General features: G+C 43.6%; 1 protein-coding gene across 12 annotated transcripts in view; it reads left to right on the forward strand.

The window, feature by feature from the left end:
* The window catches only part of MTMR2 (myotubularin related protein 2), a 61,304-nt gene extending 41,921 nt beyond the window's left edge, over positions 1-19,383 (forward strand). For 11 of the 12 annotated variants that reach the window (XM_085216330.1, XM_085216331.1, XM_085216339.1 and 8 more), the window contains 10 exons: positions 642-743; positions 1,571-1,654; positions 8,041-8,190; positions 8,982-9,170; positions 10,390-10,575; positions 11,441-11,647; positions 13,194-13,286; positions 14,775-14,888; positions 16,366-16,542; positions 17,459-19,383. In XM_085216330.1, coding sequence (XP_085072456.1) covers positions 642-743; positions 1,571-1,654; positions 8,041-8,190; positions 8,982-9,170; positions 10,390-10,575; positions 11,441-11,647; positions 13,194-13,286; positions 14,775-14,888; positions 16,366-16,542; positions 17,459-17,620 — 1,464 coding nt within the window. In that variant the 3' untranslated portion in view covers positions 17,621-19,383. The remainder of the gene's footprint in view (positions 1-641; positions 744-1,570; positions 1,655-8,040; positions 8,191-8,981; positions 9,171-10,389; positions 10,576-11,440; positions 11,648-13,193; positions 13,287-14,774; positions 14,889-16,365; positions 16,543-17,458) is intronic. The other variant, XM_085216332.1, reaches the window with a different exon arrangement.
* The last annotated feature ends 5,526 nt before the right edge of the window (positions 19,384-24,909 follow it).

Genomic DNA, 24,909 nt, shown 5'->3' on the forward strand with positions numbered 1-24,909 from the left:
AAATCATGGCACTATAGAGATGCTTTATTTAGTTCCTGAATTTAATTTTGTAGATGAGTACGGAAAAGATGTCCTGGGTTACCCCTCTTTGTGGAAACTGCTGCCATGCAAAGTGGAGGAGTTCACAGTTTCACTCAGCCTTCCGAGTGCTTTGAGTTGCAAGTTTTAAAGGGAGCTGGCATTTGTTACTTTGCACTAGCAAAGTAGCTAGCTGGGCTTCAGCTTCCAACGTGCAGTAGCTCTATGGAGATGCTTTGTGAGGCAGTCCCTTCCAGTAGTGTTCTAGCTCAGCTCAGCTTGGGAGCACAGCAGGAGCTGTCTCACAAAATCCTGTCAATCTGAGATAGTTGTCCCTAAGTCTCTCCCCTAGACTTTTAGCAGGTAGGGAGCTTCATTTGGAGGCAAGGTACTGCCCATGCACACCTTTTACTCCCTTGTGCTTGTGGCAGGCTTTGTTGAAGGCTACAGCGGGCCATCATACCAAACACAGAGCTGCTGTACAGCACTGATCGATGTGCAATACTAAATCAATACTGTAAAGAACATCATGATGTGACTTTGTTTTGAATGCTGACTTTTGGGGTTCATTTGGATGTTAAAATGGTTTAAAACCTACAGTTTAATTTCCTTTTTTTTGTTAGGACATTAGAAACTTAAGATTTGCTCATAAGCCTGAAGGGAGAACTAGACGATCCATATTTGAGAACTTAATGAAATATGCTTTCCCAGTTTCAAATAATCTTGTAAGTATGTTTGGTTTTATTTTGTTTTCTTCCTGTGTTGTTACCAAAAGGTGCAGAGTGGCAGTGAACTGTTCTGTTGAGTTGCAACTACCAGGTGGAATATTCAGCTGAAGTGTTTTATGTTGAACAAGATGAAATGCTGGTTTTAAACCTGCCTGAAGGTTAACTCAGTCAGAATTGTATAGAAAGCAGGAAAAGTCTACTACCATTGGGCTGGGTTACTTCATTAATGAAGAATAACTTTCTGATCATCCTCATGGATGTAAAATATTCCAAACACGGTGACATCCATCAGAGGTTTACAGCTGATGATGACCGCACTGCTTCCAAACCTGGAATGCAATTCATCTGTTCAGTCATTTTGTGACTCTGCAATTGTTGCTTCAAATACTGATTGATTCATACAATCACTGGATGGTTTAGATAGGAAGGGACCACGTCTGGATCCATCTGGTTCAACCTTCCTTTTCAAGCAGGGATACCCATGTTGCCTAGGTCATGATCATGGAAGGATCTAGTTTTTAATGTCTAAGAGTGTTCTTGCACAAATAGTGTTTTCTTTCTCTCTTACAACAGAGTTCTTTTGTCCATGAAGTACTAGGTGATAGACAAGAAAAACTGGGATACTGTGGTAGATATGCTGTTGAAGAAATGACCTCCTACAGATAACACGTTGATCTTTTTAACAAAACCTTAAAAGAAAAGTAATACAGTGGAAGGAAAAAAAAAAAAAAAAAAGGAACCATCAAGGATTCTTATTTTAGATATTAAGCATCCTGGAAGTGGACACTGAATGGGCTCTTAATGGCACATTTTCTTTTTTTCAGCCACTTTTCGCATTCGAATACAAAGAAGTTTTTCCAGAAAATGGATGGAAGGTGTATGACCCTATTTGGGAGTACAGAAGACAAGTGAGTACTGTGTCATACCCGTCCTCATCCTCTCTGTTCTTCAGAAGTGAGGCTCTGTGCAGCAATATAATTACAGGTTGTATGAACAGAGAATGATCCTACTGACGAATGTCTGGCAGACCGTAATAGGACACTGTTCTCCATAGTGCAGTGATTGATGATGGCAGTTTTAGGGATAGTAGCATCCACTGATGAGAGATTATTCAGGCAGCAGAAAGATGACTTTAGGTTTTGGTAGAAAAAAAAACTATTGCTTTGTCATCAACTTGTGCTGGTGGTAAGGAACTGACGTTGGTATTTTGCACTTGCGGGCATCTCATTGTTGATTTTCATGCCTCTATTCTTGCTTCTATTAGTTTTAATTATTTTCAGCTTTCTCTAAGATATCTCAAACAAGAACTTGGGAGGAAACAAATCTAAGTGTAGAATGCCTTCATTTTTCTGGGGAGTCAGAGTAAAAAGCAGTCTGGAGAACAGACAGTTTTAATGTATCCAGAATAGACTGGTCAAAGGGTTTTAATGAGCACAAAGTGACAGGCTGTCAACTAGAAATACTAGGCTAAAAGTCTGAGTGCATCTCCTTAGGAAAAAAAAGATGGGGGATTTTTTTAATTTTGTATTTTTAATAACAAAATAGCTCTTTTCCTGCAGTGTTCAAATTGAGGAAACAACACAGTTTGGTGATGATTCTGTGCTGGATACAGTAAACTTTCGCTTCATCCAGATCTGTCAGGATAAAGTCAATTTTTCCTGTGTAAAATGATTACAAACATATAATTTAAAGCTTTGTTTGGATCTTTCCTGTAAAACAGAATAAGACAAGACCTATGTCCCAGTGTTGTTGTTCATCTTATTCCTGACATTTGAAATCCAAAGCAGGAATCCATTTTACTAGCTTTAGTCTTCTAAAATCTGGGCATGCTTACTAAATTGCTTATCTAGGCCTATCATTAACAGATGGGGAGAGAGAGCTTCACTGTTGGAGGTGATTTGTTCCCTTCTAAAATAGCTACCTAAGAAGATCACTCTCTTTTAGGCTGCTATTTGAAAATGAGATATCATACCCCCACTGTCTTCTCTGCAAAAGAAAAGTATATGTTTTGCAGTGAGGTACTACAATATAAAACCCCAAAAGAAACAAATTCTCATGTGATCAGGTTGACTTTGACTTGTTAGACCAGATATTTGCAATCAAAATAATCTGAATCAAAAAGCACAGCATTCATTCAGCTAAGCTGCAGATAAAAAAGACGAGGCACAAAGGATATTTGAACAAAATCTGGATAGAAGAAAATAATTTCAAGGTAAATTAATCCAGTTTCTCAATCTTGGTGAGCTGTTTTTAGAATGTAGGCTTTCTGTTCATATTACCTTTTATACTGTGACTCTCAGTACCTTAAATTTGCCATGGGCTTGGTTAAACAGTGGAAAGATACTGAGATTTACATGTAGGTGATTTTCAGCTTTTCTTGGCTTTTCTGCAGAGCAGATGAGACTCAGGGTCTTGGAGTGTTGAGGTAGCAGTATATTGTATTCGTATGTTGTGACATTGCTGCAACATGAGCTGCTTTTGTAATAACTTGCATTGCAACCATTTTCGAGTGGGCAAGAAAAGCTTAGCCTGACTGCTTTTCTGTCAAGAAACCAAACTGATGTCCAGATGCTAACACCATCAATAATTTGCTTACATTGATAACTGCAAAAATGAATCCAAATGAGTTTTGTTTGCAGCCATGGCCTGTCTGAGCTTTACACATGCTGGACCACCATCATTCCCATTCCAGATCACACAATCTGTCTGTCCCAACAGCTTATCTCCAGAAGTGACCAATGCCAGCTGCTGAAGAGGCAAACCATGCTGCAGTAGGCGTTTGTGTGGTAATCTGGCCAGGAGGAGACTTTCATCCCTTTCATTATAATTGATTTAAGTCCTGCAACATGAAGTTTTATGTCCCCTCCAAAACTTTAAGATATTTCAGTCTGTTTATTTAATTTTGGCATTTATAACTATGGATGCTCAATTTATCTGTGTGAATGTCTTAGCCTTCTTTTCTTTGTCCAGCCAGGTTCTGTTAAAGCAATAACTGCTGCAGCGGTAAATCAGGATTATGTCCTGAAATGGCAGCAGGGATTCGTTAACAGTGAAACAAAACTGGCATCATCTAATCAGATAATGGGATTACCTGTCTCTGAGTGTATGAATTATGATCAGAAATAGAAAAGCAGGACATGTGCACTTTCTGCAGGACCTTTTGGAATTGATTTAAAAACTAATACAGAAGAGCTGGCCTAGGGCAAAAGCAACCCAGTGAAACAGTCAGGCATTAACTTGGGGCATGTTGGGCAAAGCCACTCATTTCCCTGTGGGAACAGGAACACAGAGAGAGGGGAGCAGAGCAAAAGCAGAAGCCAACCACAAGGCATCCAGAAAAAAAACTTTTTGATGAGGCTCCATGGTAAGATCTATGTCTGCACTGGTAGACATGGCAAGGTCTGTGTGTGGTATAATTTTTTTTTCAGAAAAGTGTGTTGATATGATAGAGATTGTAGCAATTAGGGGCTTACTGAATGTCTTTCCTTACTTTGCTGCTAGTGTTCTTGGGAAAGATGGAAATATGTAACTTATTAAAAATCTGTGATTGTGTAAAACTATGGGGAGTAATAAACAACCTGTGGAGAACAAAAGGAACTTAGAGAGGTTTGGGATTTAGTCAGTAAATGGAATCACATGTGGCAAATGAAATTTAAAACTGAAATTGCTCCCTGATTTTTATTACACGCGGGCTGGCAGAGTATAAAACAGAATTGCAAAGTGAATAAGGCTCAGTTGAAACCAAAAGGCCTTGAGATGCCTTTGGAGTAACTTAAAGCTTTCATTTTCCTTAACAAGGTGGGGAGGATTTGGAAAATATTACAAGCGGTTGCGAAGCTGGAAACGTGTGATGTTCCCCTACAGAAGTCTTGCTTGTCTAATTCTATGCTCTGGTCTTAAGTACCACAGAGCCACAGTACAGGGCTGTGGTTGTTGCTTTCTGAAAAAGCATATAGCAATGAATAACTTAGAAGAGAAGCTGAAAGTACCAAGCATTAGTTCAAGCCAGAGTAGGAAAGGTAAAGCATAAGAACGGAGACTTGCAGGGGAACGTTGGGTACATTTAGGAGAGGATAATCACAGAATCACAGAACGGGCAGGGTTGGAAGGGTAATGAGAATTGAATCGTTAGATGTCCCATGGTTTAACTGCAATCCTGCTTATGTGAGGTATATCTCTATTGCAAAACGGATTGTCATTTCCTTGTGCTAAGGGACGACAGTGCGGGCTGAGCACACAGCTGAAGGGACCAGCTTGGCTCTGGCAGCTGTAGCCTGTGTTGGTGCAGGTATGTGCATGAGCTGAAATGTTCAGCTTCTTGGTATCTCCTGGCCCAAATCCATTTTGGGAGAGGAAGGGCTAGTAGGTAAATCTGGACCCTTCTTGCTATGCCTGCTGCAGCTGCATGGGCTAAGCTCAGAATCAGTCTGCTAGGTCCAGTAGAGAGAGATGTCCTGCAAGGACCTGATGTTTTTTCCAATCAATGGAAGATCATCATGTGTTTAAATTTAAACATGCTTGTATGCTTCGCAAGGTGCTGATTTCAGTGCTGTGCTGGTTTGTCTTAGCAGTAGTAACTCGCAGATGTTGTGAAGTGAACCCCGTCTTCTCAACATATAGGTCAAGTGATAACTGAGCATGGGTGATAAAAGTAAAGCATGAATGACTAGCCAGAGGAAAATTGAGTTTTCTTTGTGCATGGAGATGACACAGTGACTGTGTCTGTATGGTTGGATGATGTGACCATAAGGAGTGTTCCTGAGCACTGCCTTCATTACAAGCTCCAGGCATGGCTTCAATCCTTCTTTTGAGTGAGTGTGTTTGAGCATTTTTCACCATGCATGAAGATGCTGTGCCAATAGACTGAAAATATAAACTTACTGGCTAGCACTAACTACTGGGCTGAGCATTAATTCTTACTCCAAAGAAGTCATCAGTGGAAACTTTCTTGGCCAGGCAGGTATATGTGAGAGAAGAAGGATCAGCCTGTCTGCACCCTTCTTGGTAGAGTCGCTGTTGCTTTCTTCCACCAGTAATGCCAACACCAACACACAGGATGATTGAGTTGTTCGCCTTCGAACAATGGCTGCCCACTAGACTCATGTTTTTTCCTTTAGAATTTTACACCTTTTCATGGTGGTGTTATATCTCTTCAAACCATGAATTACCAGTGATCCCCATCTCAAAAGTCTCCTTCCCATATCTATAATTTTACATTTCTTATCTTTCTGTAGATTTTCTCACAGCACTTCCTCATAACTTTGCCAGTCTGAGCTACAGATGTGCACTGGACCCTGGGAGAGGTGACTTTGAGCCACGATGGAGCCGAGTTGAGAGGGGTTTGAAAGGCCAACCTGCCTTCTCCCAGATCATTATTGGGCACAGTTCAGAGGCTGCTGCAAGCCAAGGATCACCAGTAGACTTACAGCTTACCAGTAAACAGTGAGATGCATCTTACATGAGGAAATGCCAGGGTGCTTTATATTGTGTTTTTTTCTATTGATTCCAGCTGGAAAAATTGCAAATCTGAAGCAACATGAATAATTGCACCACATTGTAGCAAACGTTCTGGGAAGATGCAGGTTCAGCTCTCTTCCAGACTACTTTGCTTATTTCTGCTTGCTTCAAGTCCCTAGGGAAAGTCACAGTCTGAATCCAAAGCCCTCTTTGGGTGGTGCTCTGATTCAGGACATTCCCTGTGATTCAAAGGAAATGAAAACCTCAGTGACATGCACCCTCTTTTCTTTCTCTGGGGGTTGTCATGGATTTTCTTGGCCTGGGTTATTGCAGATTCAAGATTTCATTTGGCAGAAAAAGTGGCTGCAAGGCCTTGAGCTTTGGAGGTGCCAGTTCTAAGCAGTGTGCACTGAAGCCAGTCTTCCTGGTGCTGTGAAGATGCTTTACATTGCTTAATCTTGTCAGTGAGCTTCAGTAGCAGATACAGAATACATTGCAGCACAGTCACATACTCGTTAGGATAGGACTGAGAACAATTTTAGAATGGGATCAGGAGATCCCATCCTTCATATGTACAGCAGGTGGGCCTCTGAGCATGCTGTAGCCATCAGTAAGCTTGAGCTTGTGCATACACAATCTGTTTGTAGTTTCTGCAACTTTGGTTTCAGACAGCACCAAAACCATCTTCCTCTGAGTTTTTTGTGTACTTGTGATCCTGATGGTTTTGCTAATTCCTTGTAGTAGCATTTCCTTCCCAGGGTGTGCCCAAGGACCAGAGGAGGTTCACAAGCTGGGTGTGACCAGTATTAAGCACAAGGTCTGTCTCCTCAGATTTCTAAGGGTGATCTGTTCTGACAGTGTGACTCACTGCTGTGATGGGGAACTGGATGCAGTCTGTGTGGGTCAGCCGTAATGAGTGCAGCTCATCTGACTTGTGTTAGATTTGTCATTTATTTCCTGTGGGAGCCATGGCAGGGGAAACCAGTCACCCACCACCTTCCTTGAAGTGAAATACAGTTTATAAGAACAAAAGCATATATTGTTTTAAAAGCTGATCTCTCTCTAAGACTGCCTAGCAGCCTGTCCATATGCAGAGAGGGCCTGCAGTAGATCTGTATTCTCACAGCCTTCTCCACTGATGCTCAGTGTCAGCACTCACCCTGCTGCAGCACGTGGCTGTTTAAATCTTTCCTTGCAGGCATTACAGTAGCAGCCACGCCATTTTGATCTGTTGCCTCTGCACATTGGCCAAACTAAGTCTACAGATTTTCAGGACCTTCACTCTTGTGCTTCAGCTGTGAGCTAGTGGTTACCGTTCTGGAAGGTGCTGAGTTGCTTCCTACCCAGGGCACGCAGCGTTCATGGTGTGCTTGTGTGTACTCCATGACCTCTCCTCCATCTTGTCTGATAGTTCTGCTTTCCATCCCCAGTTGCCACCCAGCCTATTTGAGCTAAGTGCTGCCAGAGGAGTGAGGGCTGACAGTCACTGATGATGCCTTGCTCCTTGCTCACCTGTGAGCACCATCATGGAAGCAGAAGAGATGATAAAGAAGCTCTAGGGGACCACCTCATCTCTTGCTTCATCTGCAGCCTCTACAGTTCATTAATCCTGGACAAACCAGCCTGCAGTCCTCTAATTTTCTTTTGTATTTAGTGACCTGAGCAAAATGTCTGCCCATTCAGAAAGAGGCGTGAAATGCAAGTTACCAAGATAATGCAATCCTGGGGTCTAATGCCCTTCGTTAACCAAAGTTGCCTTGGATTTCAGGTCTTGAATTTAACTGTGGTGAAGCCTCAGAGCAACTTGTTTGCTAACCTGCTGTTGTTTCCTCTTAAGGGAATTCCCAACGAAAGCTGGAGGCTGAGCAAGATTAATGAGCGCTATGAACTGTGTGATACATACCCTGCCATTCTAGCTGTGCCCGTAAACATTCCTGATGAAGAATTAAAGAGAGTGGCATCTTTCAGATCAAGAGGACGAATACCAGTGAGTGTGACAAAAGAAGCCACTTTGATGTGGTTTTGTTACATACCTTTGGGCCATAAATAATGCTAAGATCAGGCTGAATGGATTCCAGGGAGCAAATAAATGGTCAATGGATAATAAAAGTGACAGCAACATGTCTGAGGAGTTAGAAAACAGCATTGTCTGCTGGAACTACTGTTGTGAAAGAGATGTAGACTAAACGAAAAGGAGAAGATAAGATGCTTAGCACAACCCAGACTGAATCTCAGTTCAGTTCCTGGGACACACAGTAGCCCTATTTGGTTGTTTACTGTTGTCTGGCCTACTCTGACACTCGAGACAGAAGAATACTTAACAGTACTCTTAGTGAAAATGTTTATTGTATCAAATTAAGACAGAAGACAGCAATATGATGGCTATTGCAGCAGCAACTGAAAATGTACTTTTACCTCTCATGCTTACAGAAAATTAAATCTATTCCAAGAGTTCTTAACTTTGACATGCTGTAACATAAGGTAAGACATAGCCCAGTGGCTGCAGACTGTGAAGGTGTTTTTGTGACTCACACAACAGTGAGATTTAATCCTATTCAATCACCTCTTGTTTGTTTCAACTTAGGCAGTGTAACCAGAATGAATAAGTGCAGAATGAATAAATACAGTACATTTGGTTCATTCGATCATGATTTAATAAAATCCAGCCTTTTGGAACCAGGCAGTGTATGGGAAGTTCCCAGAACAAGACATTATAGGTAAAACACTCATTTAATGAATCCTTATTGTCTCTCATTTATTTTTCATTTGTTTCTGAAGGTATTGTCATGGATTCACCCAGAAAGTCAAGCAACAATTACTCGCTGTAGCCAGCCAATGGTGGGAGTAAGTGGCAAACGAAGCAAAGAAGATGAAAAGTACCTTCAAGCCATCATGGATTCTAATGCTCAATCCCATAAAATCTTCATATTCGATGCACGGCCTAGTGTGAATGCTGTAGCCAATAAGGTCAGCTTTTTTGTTTCCTTTGACAAGAGTTGTGAATCCAGTCATCTAGAACACACATCCCACCAACATTTCAATTTATTCCTGAGAATCACGAAGGGGTTTCCACTGAAAATACATACAGAGTGATCTGATTAACTAGTCAGACTTCTGCACCTGCGCTAGTATCAGTAGATATCATAGAATCATAATCATAGAATCATAGAATGACCTGGGTTGAAAAGGACCACAAAGATCACGTAGTTTCAACCCCCTGCTATGTGCAGGATCACCAACCACCAGAGCAGGCTGCCCAGAGTCACATCCAGCCTGGCCTTGAATGCCTCCAGGGATGGGGCATCCACAGCCTCCTTGGGCAACCTGTTCCAGTGCATCACCATCCTCTGAGTGAAAAACTTCCTTCTCATATCTAACCTAAACCTCCCCTGCCTCAGTTTAAAACCATTCCCCCTTAATGCATAACTTGAAATGAGATTAAAAGGGAGAAATCAAGGCCAAAAGATGAACAGGGTACTGATTTCAGTAGCATATGACAGAGAGACTCTAGCATGCTGGATTTGATACATCACCATTTTTCAAACCGTGTGATTGGAAATCTGCTTCCTCTGAGAGTATCAGAACTCCTGTCCCTGTTAAACTTGGTGGGAGCAGGGAATGCTCATCTCTTCTGAAAATAAGGCATTGTGATCTTTAATTTCAGAATATTATCTCGTGTTCTCTAATGTGCAGGAATATCACTGTGTTATTCGTGCTGTTGTGTCTCATGCCATCACTCTAAGCCAGGTTGTAATGGTAGAACTACTTCGCTGCACTAAAACTGATTTTTTTTAATCTGTCTTTTCCACTACTTAAGAAAGGCAATTAGTGTGTGGGATATACTCTTCTATAATAGTATGGTAAATTTGTAAATGACAGAATAGCGAATCTAATGAGCAAGCAGCTTGAATGGGGATAAATGATAATTACTGAGAAAAAGAAAGCTTGTAATGTGATATTATTCAGTGAAAATTACAGCATTCATTACTGTTGCAGGAAAGAGACACAAAATGTGTCCATGTATATATTTGTTCTCAATTGTAAGATAAATCCAGTGCTTTAGATAGCATAGACACTGTGCTATTTTGTCAGCTCATATTTGCTCATACAAACTATTGGAATAAAATATCAAATATGCTTTCACTTAGTGATTTTAATGCTTTTTTGCTTTTTTTTTTTTCTTCAGGCTAAAGGAGGAGGCTATGAGAGTGAGGATGCCTATCAGAATGCAGAATTAGTGTTCCTGGACATTCACAACATTCATGTAATGAGAGAGTCACTGAGAAAACTGAAAGAAATTGTGTATCCCAATATTGAAGAGACTCACTGGCTGTCTAATTTAGAATCAACTCATTGGCTAGAGCATATCAAGGTATGCATGTCTGCATCCACTGGATGTAACTGAGTTTGTACCACTCTGTCTATTGGGAAATGCCACTAGAGCTAACTCCAGTGACAGATCCTCAAATAATAAGAAATTTAATTATTTAAGATTAAAATTTAATAATTTCCAATTTAAAACCAACAAAAATACAGTGTCTGGGGATGGGGAATTTAAAAGAGATGGCAAAGAGTACCAGAGGGGGAGTAACAAAACACTGAAAGATGTTGTTTTGGAAGCAAACTGTATTTCTGGGTAACATGTAACCAAGAAAGCACTCCTGAGAACATAGGAATCTGTTTCCAACCTCTCAGCTCTGGGATCCTTGCCATCCAGGTGTTGCTGCTTGGCCCAGACCAGCAGGTGTTGGGTGTTGATGCCTTCTCAGCCTTTTGGGAATTGGAGCAGAATCAAAATGAATGGGGCAGAATGCTTCAGCTTGTACAAATGTTCATCTTCAAACTAAGCTTTCTGTCCTAAAAAATGTACAGATTACATTGTCTGTCAGTTAATACAGAAAGAACTTGTTCTGCTTCTCAAGCAATTGGAAGGCAGCAGCCATTTTGAGATTCAAAATGCTCCTGAGCTGAAATGCTGACCTGTCCAAGGATGGCTGAGCTTAATTCGGGGTTTTTTTTACAGTGGTGTCTGCATTATGGTTTAGATGTGAACACATTTTTTGTAACGGTGACACCAATTTGCTGCCCTAGTTATAAAGAAGTTGGAACTGATTTACCATTCTCCTTGAGGCACATAGAGCCCTTGGTTTGTCCTATGCTGTCAGTAGCTGTTTGTCATGCATAGTTTCTGTTCCAAAGACATTTTTGTTACTTTTTTTTTTTTTTTCTTGTCCCAGCTCATTCTTGCTGGAGCCCTGCGGATCGCCGACAAGGTGGAATCAGGGAAGACATCTGTGGTTGTGCACTGCAGTGATGGCTGGGACCGGACAGCCCAGCTCACCTCTCTCTCTCTGCTGATGTTAGATGGCTACTACCGAACTATCAGGGGCTTTGAAGTGCTAGTGGAGAAGGAGTGGCTGAGCTTCGGACACAGATTTCAGCTGGTGAGTTATGAGCCCTTGGAAAGCTCGTAACACAGAAAGTTTTTGTATACCTTGAAGGGATTTTCAAAGGAGTTTAGCCTTTTCTGTGCAAAGTCTCCTTGCTGAACTGGCAGAAGAAAGGCGAATGCTACTGCTCCTGTTTTCTGTCTATAATGGCTGTCATGTCTTAACCTCTTTGGAGACAGCCTTGCTTAGATTGGAGGAACAGGTAGTATTTACCTTCTCAGCTCCCGTGCTCAGTCTTAAACTAGCAGTGTGCTCTGGGTTCAGTATAAGCTGGGAACTGGCAAAGAGTGGGGTATTTTGTTTGTGTTTTCAGTTCAGTCTATTTTTTAAGGCTGCCTGGACATTGTCAACAAATACCTTAGTACTGGAGAGGTTGGGGAATTTTGCAGTGGCCTTGAGCTCGAGTTTTCTTTGGGCACATTTTGCTTTTGGAGAATCTTTCAATGTTTAGGCAAAAGAACAGCAGTTTGAGATTGTGGATGTGTGCAGAGGGGCAGCTTTGTGAGCCTGTGACTTGGCTGTTTGTTATGATTTGTACTGGGGGATACAGTAGTGTCCATTTGATCTTTGCTTCAGTAGTGTCCATTTGGTCTTTGTTCCTATGGTGTTTTGATTGTAGCTGTTCTCTTGCGGTTGTTTAGTTTGGCAAAGGCTAGAACAAGGTTTGTTTACAGCAGATGCAGTGATGGTAATTTGTGTAGTCAAATGCTGTTCCCCACCTCTGAAGAAGGTGGTATAACTAAGGCACTGTGTAATTAAGGTTCTGCTTCAGCAAAACCATTACCTGGTGTATGCACTATGAGGATTTTTACTTCCCTGTCTGTACAAAGGAGATAATGGTACTGATTTCCTCTGCTGAGAGGACAACAGTGTTACAAGAAGAGGTAACTCCTTTACCTCCATGCTCTTGTTCGGTCATTGTACAGAGCTCAGAGCTCATGGGTAATGTATACCACTAATGTACTGTATAGTAGTTAGGAATCATGCCTCGCATTCCTATCCAGGGCCACACAGCGTGGTTGGGGTTGGAGGCCTACTTCTGGGATACTTTCTTAATTGCATCTCTTGAGGTGGCAGGAGATGGGCTGAGTTAGTGTTTGTACAGCACTTGGAAGCTGTGAGGTGTTGTGTGACGGTTATCACCACATGCTGTGTCTGTAGGTAGTGTTTAGATCCAGCAAACTCTACTACTGAAGTAGCCAGGACGACAGCTGCAACTGAAGCAAAAAGCATTCTAATTTTTTTTCCTCTGAACTTTAGCTATTAGCTGAAATCAGTGCCAGCATAGCATCTGGAGCCTCTACTCAAACAACTCGTTTTAATTTAACATGAAAATATCATCATAAAAAAATGTCACTTCAAAGACTAAGGGAGTAGCTATCCTTTACTGCTTTACCCACTAATACGGACGGAGCAAAATCAACATTCATTTGAACCTGTTTAGATCTGTTGGTGCAGTCTTGCGTGACTGAGATGAGCCCCTGGCAGCTTCCCCATGAAACTCTGTGCATCTCATGTTCTTTGCTGTGCTCTATTCCAGAGAGTTGGCCATGGAGATAAGAATCATGCAGATGCAGATCGCTCTCCTGTCTTCCTCCAGTTCATCGATTGTGTCTGGCAAATGACAAGACAGGTAAATTGCTGAGCAGCATGTCTGCAAGGCCACTGTACCACAATGTGGCACAGGTCCTGCCCCAGGACCTACACAGGCTCTCCTTCTTGGGCTTCTACTTTTGTTTTGTTGGACTCTGACAAGTGTCTTGACTGTCTCACTTTAGCAGGGAGCCTGAATGCACAGCTGTGCAGGAAGGCCGTGGTGTAGTCTTGTGTCAGATTAGCTAGCCAGTAGGCACTGCTTACATGGATGCTGCTATGGTAAATGTGAGCTTGTGAGAAGCATGTCACCCTGAAAAAGAAAGATAGTGTCTTCATATTTAGTGGAGTAGAGACAGACACCTAAGCCACCCTTAACTAGCCCACTGGATCTTCAGAAACATGAGTAACCTGAGCTACTAATTTAAGTTTCTGGCATTGTGGATGCAGACATTTGCTCACACTGATCCCATAAACAACCCTGCAGGGAATTTGCTCTAAAGTGACTTTTTCTGAAAACTGATGCATTGCTCCTCATTGATACTTGAGTTATGGAGCCAGGAACTGCTCCTCAGTTTAGAAGAGATCCCCAATGGCTAGTGGAGGTTTTCCCCACAGCTATGTGGGACCTGGGATTTCTTAATGTCTGTGAGCTCTGTACTGTATTTTAAAGTCAGTGTTAGCGGTGGTCAGGCAGTTCACTGAAAAAGATAGGCTCATCATGAACTATGATGGATGAAATGGGGAAAAAGAATCCACAATATATGAAGCTGTACTGTATCCAAGCAGAGAAAGAGGGAGAGTTTACCGCCCTCTAAAATCACTTCTATTTTGCTGTCCTTGGCATCCTGATGGTGAGGTGAGAACTGCAGCCAGTCCAGTCGAAGAAAAGTGTTTTCCAAGGGAGGAAGGCCTCCTGCTGTCCTCTCCATCTTTGCAGTTTGCTGCACATACTCCTTTTGCCCTTTTGTGGAGCTCCAGTTCTTCTCCCTGTCATGGATCTGTCTGTATTTGTACATCAGCAGCAACCACAGCCCCTATCTGTATACCTCCATTCATCCCACTGATCTGTGTTGCCCCTCTGCTGTGCCCTCTGCAAAGCACTCTGTTGGGCACACACATTATTCCCATTTGGCCCCAGGGGATTTCCATTCCTTCATGTTTTATTTCACATATGCTCCAGCCTTTTGTTTGCAGTGTGTTTGACTGGTCTGTCACTGGGGGCAGGCACAGCAGAGCAAGCTTCAACTTGAAGCAGCACTGAATGTGTGTAAACACAGCGGTCAGACCTTTCATGCCTCGGGCTTTTGCTCAGAATACCTCTCTGCACGTGTAAAGCAGCTTTCCAAGAGAGAAACTCTTGCTCCTGGGAGGAGCAGTTACGACCCCAAATATCCAGCCAACTCCAGAACAGGGGCAAATGCTGTCTTAGAATTGAGAGGCAAGCAAGCTCCTTACCACTGTGGGAGAAAGTTTATTTGTGACTGCTGTTGTAAAATCCCAACCCATTTTCTGGTTCTGCCTGAAGTTTCCTACAGCATTTGAGTTCAACGAGTACTTCCTGATAACCATCCTGGACCACCTGTACAGCTGTTTATTTGGGACGTTCCTGTGCAGCAGTGAGCAACAGAGAGTAAAGGAGGTAAGAGCTTCTCTCTGAGGTAAAGACATGATACTGTGATTGCTTTAGCTGACCAGATGGTGCTAGAGAAATTGCAGCTGGTTGTAGGTACTGCCAAGCCTCTATCTTAACAGCTGGGACACTCGGGGTCTTTTCCACTTTGTGTCAGCTGCTCTCTGTGGGGATGTTACATTTCAGAACACTACCCTTTTGCATACACTCCTTCTTTTCAGTGAGTCCTTCGGCTACTTTCTGGTGGCTCAGCAGCTCCTGCTGTTTTCAAAATAGTTGGAAATGCAATTTTTCTTTGCCCTTTGGTTTAATATAAACTTATCTCTGGAAGCTGGTACCTTTTTCCCTTCCCTTTTAAACCTAAAGGAAACTAATGAGCACATTGTCATTCTACACACATGGGTTACAAAAAGTAACAGGTCTCAGTGTGTGTTGTTGCTGTGCTTGCATTTTTCTGGGAGAGGACAGCAGAGAGAGTGGTGAGGTGCTGGAACAGGCTGCCCAGAGAGGTTGTGGATGCTTCGTCTCTTGAGGTGTTCAAGGCCAGATTGGATGGGGCCCTGGGCAGCCTGATCTAGTATTAAATGGGGAGGTTGGTGGCCCTGCCTGTGGCAGGGGAGTTGGAGCTTGATGATCCTTGAGATCCCTTCCAACCCTGGCCATCCTGTGATTCTGTGAAAGGACGTGGCTCTAGGCCCTTCCATCAGCCAGCTCTGCCCTGCACTCTGATATAGGATTGTTTGAGATTGGTTCCAGTTGCGTGTGTATAGCTGTGTGCCTTCAGATCCATTCAGCACTACCCTGCTCAGCAGCAACTGAAGTCAGACAGAGTGACACTCATTCTCTCTCCTCCCTAACAATGAAGGATGTTCACTGAAACATTGCAGCCTAACATCCCAGAGGACAGCGTTGTGTGCTGTCAAACACTGGTTAAAAAATAAAATAAGAAACAATTGCTGTAATACAGAGTGATAGCATTATACTGAAATCAGTCCCTGTTTTTTGAGTCCACAGTGGCTGAATTTCCAGAAAAGAAAACCTCCATGCTCTTTCCATTTTGCTGGGACTATTCATGAGCCTAATTACTTCACTACATCAGGACTTCAGTCACATGGATTTTCCTTTTTTCTTCCTCCCCCCCCAACCCATTACTTGCTCCAGCAAGTCCTCCGGGACCACTTTAAAGAGGTGAAGTGTAACCAAAGCACCGAGAGTTCACATCCCAGTTCTGAGCTGTGTCCCCTTGTGCCGATGGCGACTTCGGGGCCATGCTGAGAGCACAGGGAGTTTCCATGCCAGGGTGTGTGTGTGCCTGCCTGCCTGCATCCATGTGCTTCGATTCCAATAACCACATCAAAAGAAGAATTCTTTTTAAGCTACAAGAAGGCAACCAGATCTGTATTAATGACAGGCATATGTAATGCTGTTTAAGTACTCATAAATGCTAGTATGGGAAATAAAGCCTCCTCCAACCCTTCCCTTACAGAGCCTTCCAAAAAAGACCGTGTCACTTTGGTCTTACATTAACAGCCAGCTGGAGGACTTCACTAACCCCTTGTATGTGAGCTACTCCAACCACGTCCTGTACCCTGTGGCCAGCATGCGGCACCTGGAGCTGTGGGTTGGCTACTACATCCGCTGGAACCCCAGGATGAAGCCGCAGGTACAGGCTTGTTGCAGTCCCTTCCACGGATCCTGCCTTTCTTTCCTTCTGTGCTAGTATTAATACTGTCATTGTGGAACTCAGGGCCTTTAAAGCACAAGGAATAATGATCAGTCTTAAGCTGCCACTGCTTAAATCTAAAAACAAAAGCCGGAGTTAATGCACAAGCAAATGAGAAGAGCGGCAAGTACAGATGGTGGTTAGCTGGAGATCGCCACCTTGTGAAACTTGCAGGAGCTGAAGCTGCTCCACAGTTTGTAAAATTTCATGAGTAGCAGGAAGACCATCATCTGAAGAGTTTCTTCTTCAGAAAAGAACCTGAGAACCTAAAACGTCTTTGGGTGCAGGGCTCTGGGTCTGAGCTCAGGGGCTGCAAGTAGATTTCAGCCATTAGGAACCTGCCGCTTACTTCGGTTGCCTAAGGCCCAGGGGTGCAACCCTTGTTTATGGCCTTGAAATTTTACAGCAGGGGAACTGGCTTGCCCAAGGCAGGTGTCTGAGACAAGCGGCCTGAATGTGGCCCTACATGCTTCAATCGCTTTTATGTAGGAAGGGATAGAAATTCTCAGACAGTCTAACTGTAGTTAGCAGTGTTTTGCAGATCTGGAGCATTAGACACAGGAACCCAATAAATGCTTCTCACACAGTTGAACTGACTGTGTGAAAATATTTAGAAAAACATATACTTTTCCCCGGAGTTCTGAAATTATGCCCAGACTGAGGTGCCAAGGCTGGCATCTCCCACAAACGGCAGAGATTAGAGCTCTGTCACCTACCAAGATACACATTAGGTTTTGTTTAGCCACCGTTACCCTACACGTGTTGGGTAAAGTAGAAGTGCAAGATCGGTGGCACCATGATGCGGTTCAGGCTTGCACGCTTGCCTTGCAGCCCTCAGCTCCAGCTTTTCTTGCAGGAGCCTGTCCACAACCGCTACAAGGAGCTTCTTGCCAAGCGGGCTGAGCTGCAGAAGAAAGTGGAGGAGCTGCAGAGAGAAATCACCAACCGTTCCACCTCGTCCTCAGAGAGAGCTGGCTCTCCTGCGCAGTGCGTCACTCCTGTACAGACAGTGGTATGAGCTGGACTTGTTTGCAGAGTACCTTCCCAGGACCATCAGGACCGCTTTCCTGGGACTCTCTGGATTTCCTTTGTAGTGTCTGGGGGATGCCAACCTATTTATTTATTTCTCTCCAGGGTAATTTATTAGTACTGTATCACTAACAGAAGCTTAAGCAAAAACAAACATAGCCCCCTATGCAATTAACCTTCTCAGTGGCTAGATGATAACACAAGCCAATTGCACTTGCCACTTAAGAGAAACCTAGAGCTCTTTCCTTGTTCACTTACATGTTGGAAATCACCTTGCTTTATAAAAGGGACTGTGTGCTAGAGCGAAGTACTATATAGGAAAAATGTTGCCTTGGGAGTTTGAAAAGGCCCCCCTTTGCTAAAAGAACTATAGAATCTCACTGTGTGAAGTCATGCAACTGCAGTATTAACAGATGCTTAGGAGTGTGAGAATGTTTGCCAGCAGACCAAGGGAGGTAGCGCTAGAATCCAAAACGTATCACTGTTCTCACTTTCACTGGATTTTGGGAAGCCATGTAAAATGATGCCTTACATAAGAAGGGCATCTTCTATCACTATACCACATGGTGGTAGAGGAGCAACTTACATGACTTAACTTTATAGGACAATGTTTACTTCCATCTCTGCAACTCTAGATTTTTACTTATGGTTTACAGTGAGTGTGCCAGGATGTAAATTAAGCACCTTTATTTCTGAGGGAGGGAGCAGAGCATGGCTCCCCCTGGGCTTCCTGCATCTCTTCTGTTCTCCAGTGCCTCATCCACATCAGGAGGAAGGTAGTGGAATGCCAAGGGGTGCATGTGAGCTGCTGGGATCCGTCATTTCATTTTGCTTGGGTAAGCACTACTTGTGATTTTAATGCTTCTGTGCAGGACTGTAGCAGTGTTTTTAAGGTATTTCAGCTTTCTGCTAACTAATGGAAGCAGCTGTAACAACCAAAGAAGCCTTTCTGCCTGCGTCACAACTGATACTTAATATTTCAGTAGACTAAAAAGCATAGTGGTTTCTGAACCCTAGCTTTTAAGTCTTTTTTTTCCTCATAGCATACTTCAAGAATTAGGGTCATCTGACTAAACATAAATTCAATTTTAATACAAACTTTTATTGTAGATTTTATTGTAGAAGTAGATGAACATTCAGTGAAATCATGACTGCTACACTGCTTGTCAAACAAGTAAGCGAGAGGCTGTAGGTGGCAGGGCTTCCAGTGAAGTTGTGTATCTGCAAGGAGCTTTGCTCCAGGCTGCTTATCTCTGCACTGAGATCATGGCTTGGTCTGAGTTCCAGCATTGTTTTTGTACAATAGGAGCCATACTGTGGGCAGCTGCTTAATATACATATCATGCTTTTTCTCTCAGCCTTTCTCCCAAGACAGATAAATATTTCTTTGAGAGGATATAAGAGTGGACTAATTTACCCATAATTCTTTCAGAATCCTCCCATTCCTTCAGAGGGAGGAATTATTTTCAGCTGCAGTCTATTTGTATGATTAACAGGCTGTAGATCATTGCTGCACTTGTTACATGGGAGCCTGATAGTTCATATCTCATCAGTGCAAAGAATCCACTCAAAATAGCTTCTGAAAGACTTAAATTTGCTTTAAGGTTGAAGGGCAGAGTTACTGTTAAGTACAATCATTGTATAAGATGGGTCATAATATTATTCTATATTAGCAAACTGACCACGTGTGTATATTTTGTTTTTTTGAATTAAGACCGGTTGGTTTAACACTAATAAAAAATGATGAATGGATGAAGTGTTTCCTGTGCTCATGTTTTCTACTGTGTGGTTATCAAAACCAAAGCAATTGTACACACATAATAAAACAGCACTGAATTTTGGATTTGACATGCTAATCTTATTCATTTCTACTTGTGCAGACTGACTTGCAAGATGCTCTTGTTTGAGCTCTGAAATTCAGAATGATAGGAAAGTAGATTACCTTTGGACAACTATATCTGTACAGGATGACAAATAGTATTTAGCTGCACAGTATTACAAAAATACTTTTACAGTGAAAAATAACCAATTTCTGCAATTTACAGTGCTTTAGTACAGTCACTTCTGTGAGAAAGGAACATTCACATTTTTCTATGTAACACAAACTTCACTGAGATGATTTGGAATCCGCAATTCAAGGCATGCTCTGTGACACTCACTTCTAGTAGAAATAATTCCACCTTGGGCACCTCACTTGGAAGTCAGTAAACCTAAGCCCTCTTCTGCATTTTCCAGTTCATCTAAGACAACCTGACATAATTCTGACATTAGCTTGCTCAAAGGAAGGTTAATCTCCATCTATTGTTTCCATGGAAAATCTGTGATGATAGTTTCAGCTCCTGGTTGTCAGAACCCTCAAGGATGAGTTACGTCCAAGTGGTGCTCCAGCTACACAAAGCACATGTCCCCAGTTTAATGGAGCCAGGTCACTCCAGGTGTGGTAGGCAGCTTCCAACTTCTCATAGCTAAAAACTCCTGTGTCTCAAATCATAGAATGGCCTGGGTTGAAAAGGACCACAATGATCACCTAGTTTCAACCCCCGTGCTATGTGCAGGGTTGCCAACCACCAGAGCAGGCTGCCCAGAGCCACATCCAGCCTGGCCTTGAATGCCTCCAGGGATGGGGCATCCACAGCCTCCTTGGGCAACCTGTTCCAGTGCATCCCCACTCTCTGTGTGAAAAACTTCCTCCTCATATCTAACCTAAACCTCCCCTGTCTTAGTTTAAAACCATTCCCCCTAGTCCAATCACTATCCACCCTTGTCAACAGCCGTTCCCCCTCTTGTTTATATGCTCCCTTCAAGTAATGGAAGGCCACGAGGAGGTCTCCCTCAGCCTTCTCCAGATGGGGCCTCACAAGAGCCAAGTAGAGGGAGAGACAATCACCTCCCTCTCCCTGCTGGCCACCTCTTTTTTAATGCAGCCCAGAACACAGTTGGCCTTCCAGGCTGCAAGCACACACTGCTGGCTCATGTCCAGCTTCTCCCCAAGTCCTTCTCCACAGTGCTGCTCTCAAGGAAATCTTCCCCTAGTTTGTATAAATACCTCGCATTGCCCCGACCCAAGCGCAGCACCCTGCACTTGGCCTTATTGCGCCTCATTAGGTTTTCATGGGCCCACTTCTCCAGCCTGTCCAGGTCCCTCTGGATGGCTTCCCTTCCTTCCAGTGCATCGACTGCACCACTCAGCTTGGTGTCATACGCAAACTTGCTGAGGATGCACTCGATGCCATCATCTATGTCACTGATGATGTTAAAGAGCCAAGACCGACCCCTGAGGGACACTGCTTGTGACCTCCACCCTGACACAGAACCATTGATCACAACCCCTTGGCTGTATCCAGCCAGCTAATTCCTAACCCATCAAACAGTCCATCCTTCAAATCCACATCTCTCCAATTTAGATAGAAGGATGTGCTGAGGGACCATGTCAAAGGCCTTGCAGAAGTCCAGGTAGATGACATACATCCACCGAAGCCGTCACTCCATCATAGAAGGCCACCAGATTGGTGAGGCATGATCTGCCCTTGGTGAAGCCGTGCTGGCTGTCTTGAATCACTCCTTTGTCTCGTATGTGCCTTAACATGGCTTCTAGAAGGATCTGCTCCATGATCTTCCCAGGCACAGAGGTGAGGCTCACTGGCCTGTAGTTCCCCGGTTCTACCTTTCTCCCTTTCTTAAAAATGGAAGTAACGTTTCCCTTTTTTCAGTCACTAGGAACTTCATCAGACAGCCATGATTTTTCAAATATGGAGACGGCTCGGTAACCACATCAGCCATCGCTTTCAGCCCTAGGATGGATATCATCCAGCCCCATGGACTTATACACATTCAGTTTCATGAGGACTCAGACTTGTACCACCATTACAGTGGGACAGAAACCACTCCCCACACCCTCACCTAGAGGCTCATGGTCCTGGCAGACATGGGAGGCCTGACCACCCATGAAGACTAAAGCAGAGCACTCATTGAGTACCTCTGCTTTTTCTATGTCTGAGGAAGCCAGCTCCCCATTACCTTTCATCAGAGGGGTAACGCTCTCCTTGGCCTGTCTCTTCCTGCCTGTGTACCTGTAGAATTCCTTCTTGTTATCTTTCACATCCCTCGCTGTATGGGAACTGCTGAATCACGGCCTGAACCTCTCACTGATCACTTGAGGTGAGCAATGAGTCAGCCATGGAAGCACAGGTGAAGGCAATTCTCCTGTGCTGCTGGAAGGGGTGGAGCCTGGCTCCACCTCTCCTAGACCCATTTAAGAGCTGACTGCCAGTAGGAAAGGATCTCTTCTGGAGATTCCCTCCTCTGGAGTTTCATAGCAAGCCCAGGATACGGGTAAGCATTCTATCTGTTCTCTTTTGGTATAATAACTGCTTAGCCAACCCTTCTGGTATATTTCATAATTATAACATCTATCCATTCATTAATTATACACTTGGCGAGCCAGCCAGGAGAAATATACTGAAATTTATATCATGTCCTTTCTATGCAATTTCTATAAATGGATCAAGGGGAAGAACATCATCCCCTTAGATAAAGCGATCCCCAGACAGATCCCAGGGTTCCTGGGTTCTCTTTATTACCAGTTAGCGACTAGAGTTGAGAAATGGGGTCCCCTGCGTACTATGGGGGAATATTTCCCCATTCCTCATAACAGAATGCTTTCAAGCATTAGACAAAGACATCCTAACTACAAAAGAAAGGCAGTTAGCTGCCTCCATAGTGGTATAGCCACTGTTAAATGCCTTAAATCAAGCTGAGATAAGAGCTGACACCTTAGAAAGTGAAAATCAGCTATTAAAAAATCACGCTGAAAAACTGGAACAGGAACTTAATGTATTAACAGGGAAAAGACCAACTTTACATTCCCTGATAGATCAGGTCTGCAATATTTTAATAGATAATAAATAATAACCACACCTCTGAAATAACGGACCTGGTTGAACAGGAAAATAAAAACTCTAAGTCAGATTTAGAGGTTCCACTTACAACGGATTCCTTGGAACTCCATCATATTATAACCCAAAAGACAAAGAAAATACAAGATAGACTGGCAGGAGTGCCCCCTGACCAATGGCCCCCTGACCAATGGCCCCCTGACCAATGGCCCCCTGACCAATGGCCCCCTGACCAATGGCCCCTGACCAATGGCCCCCTGACCAATGGCCCCCTGACCAATGGCCCCCTGACCAATGGCCCCTGACCAATGCCCTGACCAATGGCCCCCTGACAATGGCCCCCTGACCAATGGCCCCCTGACCAATGGCCCCCTGACCAATGGCCCCCTGACCAAACGCATTTACACATAATGCCCAGACCATACACACCAACAGAACTAATGGTTGTGGTGCAGCGATTTCGGCAGAGGCCGAAAGAGAGTGTATGCATGTGGTTACTTAGATTATGGGATTCAGGGGCGGAAAGTGTCATGGTTAATTGGCCAGAAGTAACAAAATTGGCCCCTATGATGGCGCACCCTGCCCTCAGGCAGAGACTGTACACTGCTGTTCAGTAGAACAGTGAGAACCATTCGATAATAGACTGGTTAATGGCAGCATGCCAGATGGTCTGGCCAAACAAAACAGACATTCCATTAAACACAGGACTATGGTCCTCCATGAAGGACCTTCAAAATTATATTTGTGAACTGGGCATAAGAGAAGTGATATATGAGGACTCATTTGAAAGCGTAAATATGGTAAAGTTCTCGGCAGGTATGCGAGATTTAATCTTACAACAGGCCCCTTCTCATCTATATGGGACCTTAGTTTCTATATTAAACCCCCTGGCGGCCTCAGAGGCTGTGATTCAACAGGCTGCCCAGATAGTAGCTGATCTGGGGGAGACAGAGCATCTGCACACTAGGCGCAATATCCAAGTAGTAGAAGCAGCAGAGGTGCTCCCAGTAGTTAAAACCAAGAGGTCACTTGTGCGGAATCCTCAGTCAGGGCCTGTAAGGGTCTCATGAAAACAAATGTTTAACAATCTTATTCAGGCTGGGGTCCAATTTGTGAAAATCAACCACTAGCCCAATCAGATCCTCAATCAAATTCCAAAATTACCTTAACAAACCAAAGGTAAGAATTACAGAAAGAGTACCAGCGAGGACGTGGAACCTAGAGGATTTCATTGTTCCCAATAGAAAAAAGAAGCTACAATGCCTGAGACATCTGAAACAAAAGACCTAACTTTGGCTCAGTTCATGGCATGACAAGGGATTTTAGTCCCCCTAGGGCCTCCAGACAGGACCGAAGGCCCTGTGTAGAGTTAACAATATACTGGTCCCGGAAAAATGTCCAGAGAGTTATGGCACTTGTCGATACTGGAGCAGAAACATCAATTATCTATGGAGATCCGAACAAATTTCATGGAGACAGAGTGATGATTGGTGGTTTTGGGGGACAAACTATGCCTGTCACCCAAACATGGTCAAAACTGGAGGTTGGGCATCTCCCACCCCAGGAGTATGAGGTATCTGTTGCCCCAGTCCAGGAATACATCTTAAGCATAGATATTCTATGTGGTCTGGCTCTCCACACAACTGTGGGAGAGTTCAGACTCTGACAGAGATGTATCAGTATGCGGGTGGTGCAGGCAATATTAAGAGGCCATGCGAAACATGGGCCTATTTGCCTGCCAAAACCGCGCCGGATTACTAACACAAGACAGTACAGACTCCCGGGTGGGCAGGACAAAATATCAAAAACGGTGCAGGAATTAGAAAAAGTGAGCATTATAAGTCCTGCACACAGCTATATAATTCCCCCATATGGCCAGTACGAAAGTCGGATGGCACATGGAGAATGACAGTAGATTACAGGGAATTAAATAAGGTCACGCCGCCTATTCATGCGGCCATACCCAATATTGCCTCCCTAATGGACACATTGAGTAGGGAGATAAAAACCTATTGTTGTGTCCCAGATTTAGCTGGGTATTTCATAATTATAACATCTGTACATTCATTGATTATATACTTGCCAAGTTCAGCTCCATCTGTGCCTTGCCTTTCCTAATCCTATTTCTACACAGGCGGACAACAGCCCTGTATTCCTCTCAGGATACACAACCCTGCTTCCTCTTTCTGTACATTTCCTCTTTCCTCTCAGTTTAAGCTTCATTTCCAATGTGGAAAACTAGTAATGGATAATAATCAGAGGGCTTGACCAGGCAAATGATGTTCCTAGCAACATCTTTCACCTGGGCACCAGGCAGGCAACACACCTCCCTGTGGGATGGATCTGAGCAGCATATTGGGCCCTTGGTTCCCCTCAGAAGAGA

Source organism: Meleagris gallopavo, chromosome 1 (assembly GCF_905368555.1).
Source record: "Meleagris gallopavo chromosome 1, MGAL_WU_HG_1.1, whole genome shotgun sequence".
Classification (NCBI taxonomy): domain Eukaryota; kingdom Metazoa; phylum Chordata; class Aves; order Galliformes; family Phasianidae; genus Meleagris; species Meleagris gallopavo.